The 3750-nt window shown below is 65.8% G+C and overlaps 1 protein-coding gene across 1 annotated transcript; it reads left to right on the plus strand.

Annotated features, from left to right (window-relative positions):
- Nucleotides 1–2139: 2139 nt before the first annotated feature.
- On the plus strand, nucleotides 2140–3739 carry EMIHUDRAFT_120931 (hypothetical protein; the record flags this gene model as incomplete). The annotated part of the gene is made up of 4 exons (XM_005760653.1): nucleotides 2140–2285; nucleotides 2608–3283; nucleotides 3370–3475; nucleotides 3528–3739. Coding segments are annotated over 4 exons (1140 nt in total), but the record flags the coding sequence as incomplete, so codon positions are not given.
- Nucleotides 3740–3750: the final 11 nt, after the last annotated feature.

Below are 3750 nucleotides of genomic sequence, written 5' to 3' on the forward strand. Positions count from 1 at the left end.
GGGGGGGGGGGGGGGGGGGCACCCAGTCCGTCTCCGCAGCCTTGCCCTTGGGGGTCTCCGGCATAGCGAACGCAGGTGCGCAGGTCCGAGCCGCACTGGAGGTGGCAACTCGTCGGAGCTTCCGGCTGGGGACATCTAGGGGAGCTGGTCGTTTCCGCAGGCCCAGGCGAAAGGAGAAGATGAATTAAAAAAAAGAATTTTAGCATTGAGGGAAGGAGAAAACAAAAAAATGAAAAAGGGCGACGCGGACAAAGACAGCGCTGTCAGGTGTCTCGAGGTGGATATCCTTTGGCCGCGTTGGATAGCGAGGATTGGTGTGGGCCGCCCTCCAAGAATAGAGCTCTATCTATGGAGAGAGAGAGAGGCACCACATAGACCAGCTCAAGTCTATAGCAGCACCGCAAGCAAGTTGCAGGCAGAGAGAGGCGTTGACCGCCGCCGGGGTTCCGCGGTCAAATGGGAGGGCGGCGGGCGGCGGGTCACATGTACATGTCCTTGCACTGTTGCTGCAAAAAAAGTTGGGAGGCACTCAGCGTCATATTGTTCGCCGATTCCAAATCATGCATTTGGGGGCGTCCTACTCGTCGCACCAAATCGCCCACCCATGCCACCGGCAGCAGTATCACTTGTGCGCGCGCCAGAGGCGCACACGTCGCCCCGCCCGAAGTCGCCGCTGCGGGCCTGCCCGCCTTGCCGAGCGAGCGACGGCACGGCAACGAGCGCCAGCAGCCGCTTCTCCCAGAGGAGTCTCGATAGGTGGACGTCGACCGGCCCGAGGACGGGCAGGTTGCGGAGTAGTAGGCGCGCCGCCGCAGGCCAGACGAAGTAGGAGGAGGAGTGCCACACGTAGGAGGCCTCGCGGAGCAGCAGCTCTGCCCCGCCGGGCGTGGTGGGCACGCGGCGCGTCTGCTTGAGCCCCCGCGGAGGCACGTCTCCGCCCACGTATAGCAGTAGCGTCCGCAGCTCGGGAGCGAGCGCCGCCTCCGTAGTTTTAGCTTCCTGGGAGAAAAGGGAGAGGGTTGTGTTCTCTAGGCCCCTAACACGTCTACCGTGACTTGGCGTTTGTCTGTTGGCTTTGCCTTTATATAAAAGCGACCCTTTTCCGAGCGCAGTTACTAGACCCCGATACAAGCCAGCCGTTTTGCTAGGCGGGCTACCGGGACCGGCACCGGCACCGGGACCGGCGGACACACTCGCGGGCATGGGTCGGCTGACGGTTGTCTCGCCGACAACCTAGACCGCGCAGACCTGCTCCTCGAGGGCTGAGGGCTCGAGGGATTCGAGAAAACGGTCAGGTTGCATCCCTCCCTGCTTCCGAAATTCTCCCACCCCTCGTTTGGCGTGCCCGTTTTATTTATTTATTTATTCTGAAATTCGCAAGTTATGGAAGATGCAAAGAGACGGAGGAGCAACTTGGCCTGCACAAGCTTTTCCGGCAAACAAAAAGGAAAACAGAGGGGCCCCAGCACTTTGCGTTTCCGGAAATTTCCAGGGAAAACAGAGGGTGTTTGGTGCTCCATTCTGGAAACTCGCGAGTTTCCCTGAGTCTGAGAGCTGGTCTGGGGCAAAATCTGAGGCAAAATTGAGGAAATCGGCACGATACCCAGGCGGTCGCAGGGTAATTTCCAGGTACACACGGGTTCTCCGCGAAATTCCCGGCATTTTGCCGATTTGGCCTAAAATTTGGCTGATTTTGGGCCCAAACCAGCCTCAGACTCGGCTCAGAGCCCGGAAAATTTGATGGTTTCCCCGGGAAAACAGAGAGGAAAAAAGAGGGTGCTGTAGAGAAAAAAGGAAAGGAAAAGAGACGGGGTGCGAGAGGAAAAGCTTGTTCAGCCTAAGACACGAGCGGTCACCTCTGCCGCGCGTCCGCTCCGGCCGGTGAGGGGCTGAGGAGTGGGCATGGGCATGGGCATGGGCACGGTTTTTTCTTGTATCAGGGCTTTGAGGTGGAGCTCCAGAAATTCTTTCTATCCGTGCGAGGGAGTTTCGCGCCAAAATTCTTTCTTGCGCTACGGCTCCGGTGGTGTGCCGGTGATAGTACTAGCACGCGCCAGTTCGCACCTGTGTCGAGCCTGTCTGCTGTGAGAGAGAGTTGTTTTGTCTAACTCTTCTCTTCACAGAGCGACCCGGTCGGGCATGCTCTACCTCCACGTCGGCCAGGCTGGCAACGAGGTCGGCTCGGCCTTCTGGCGCCTCGCCGCATCGGAAGGTCCGCCGGCCGGCCGCGTCTTTGACGAGAAGGGCCGCTGCCGTGCCGTCTTTGTCGACACCGAGCCAAAGGCGTGCGGCGGCCGCCGCCAAGGCCCTGGCGTCGGCCAGCCAACCGCGAGCCGCAAATCTGCCTCAGGTGATCCACGGAGTCGCCGCTGCCATCGGCACCTCTCGCGTGCACCCGCAGTGCATGCTCGCTGAGCAGAGTGGCCGCGGCAACAACTGGGCGGCCGGGTTCCACGGGCCGCCGGGAGGCGGCGGCCGTGGCGGCGGCGGCAGCGTGTGCGACGCGGCGCTCGAGGCCCTGCGTTGGCAGTGGGAGCGGCGCGGCTGACCGCGTGGTGCGGTCTGCCGCCGCGCGCTCGACCTGAGCGGTCTGCGTCTTTTGCGCAGGTGCGACGGCTGCCCGGGAGTGATGCTCGCTCATTCCCTGGGCGGCGGCACCGGCTCCGGCCTAGGCTCGCGGCTCGTGCAGGAGCTGCGCGACGAGCACCCGCGCGCCTACCTCCTCGCCTCGTCCATCGCGCCCTTCGGGGCGGGCGAGCTTCCTCTCGCCGCCTACAACGGCACGCTCGCCCTCGCCACGCTGCAAGAGCACTCCGACGCGGTCTTGCTCTTCGACAACGCCTCGCTGATGAGCCGGCTGCGCGACACCGCCGCCGCCGCCGCCGCCGCCGCCGGCCCGCGAGCCGCCGCCGCCCTCTCCTCTGGCTCTTCCGGCCGGCTCTGCCTGCGGCAGATCGACGACCACGTGGCGGCCTGCCTCTGCGGCCTGGCTCTCCCCGCCGATTATGGCGGCGCGGCGCGGCCGCAGCCCTTCCTCCCGGGGCAGCTCGTCGCTGCCGTCGCGCCGCTGGCACGCTACAAGCTGCTCGAGCTCTCCACGGCACGCGGACCGCAGGCGGCACCGCCCCCCTCCGCCGCGCCGCCTCCTCCGGCCACGGCAGCATCGCCGCACTTGCCGCCTCCGCCGCCGCCGCCGCGGGGCGCCCGCCGGCCGGTGAACTGGAGCACGCTCGGCGACGAGCTGGCCGAGCAGCTGCCTCGCTTCGACCTGCAGCAGCGCCCAGTGACGACACTCGCGGCGCGATGGCGCTCGCGCGCCGCCAGCCGTCTAGCAGCCGTCCTGAGCCCCCTCAGAGCCCTCCTGTGCAGGCGCTCGCCCTCGCGCGCGGCGCGGGCAACGAGGCCGTCACTGACCGCGACCGCTCCCGCCTCTGCAAGCAGCTCGGCCCCTCCGCCGGCGCCGGCACCGCGTGTGGTGGGGCCCAACCCCGTGGCCGCCGGAGTGACTGCGCCCCGTCTGCCAGCAGGCCAGACCGTCGAATGGTGGGAGGGGACGTCGGCCGCGTGCGCTCTTCCGGGCACGGGCGCACCGCGCACGCTCACCCTCGCCGCAAACCGCACCGCCGGCGCGGCTCACGTGGGTCAGCTGGCGCTGCGGGCGGAGCTCATGCTACTGCGCCGCGCGTATGCGCATCACTACGACGAGTACGGCGTCGGCCTCGAGGAGATGCAGCAGGCCGTGGGGGAGGT

The sequence above is a fragment of the Emiliania huxleyi genome, assembly GCF_000372725.1.
Source record: "Emiliania huxleyi CCMP1516 unplaced genomic scaffold EMIHUscaffold_745, whole genome shotgun sequence".
Lineage (NCBI taxonomy): Eukaryota > Haptophyta > Isochrysidales > Noelaerhabdaceae > Emiliania > Emiliania huxleyi.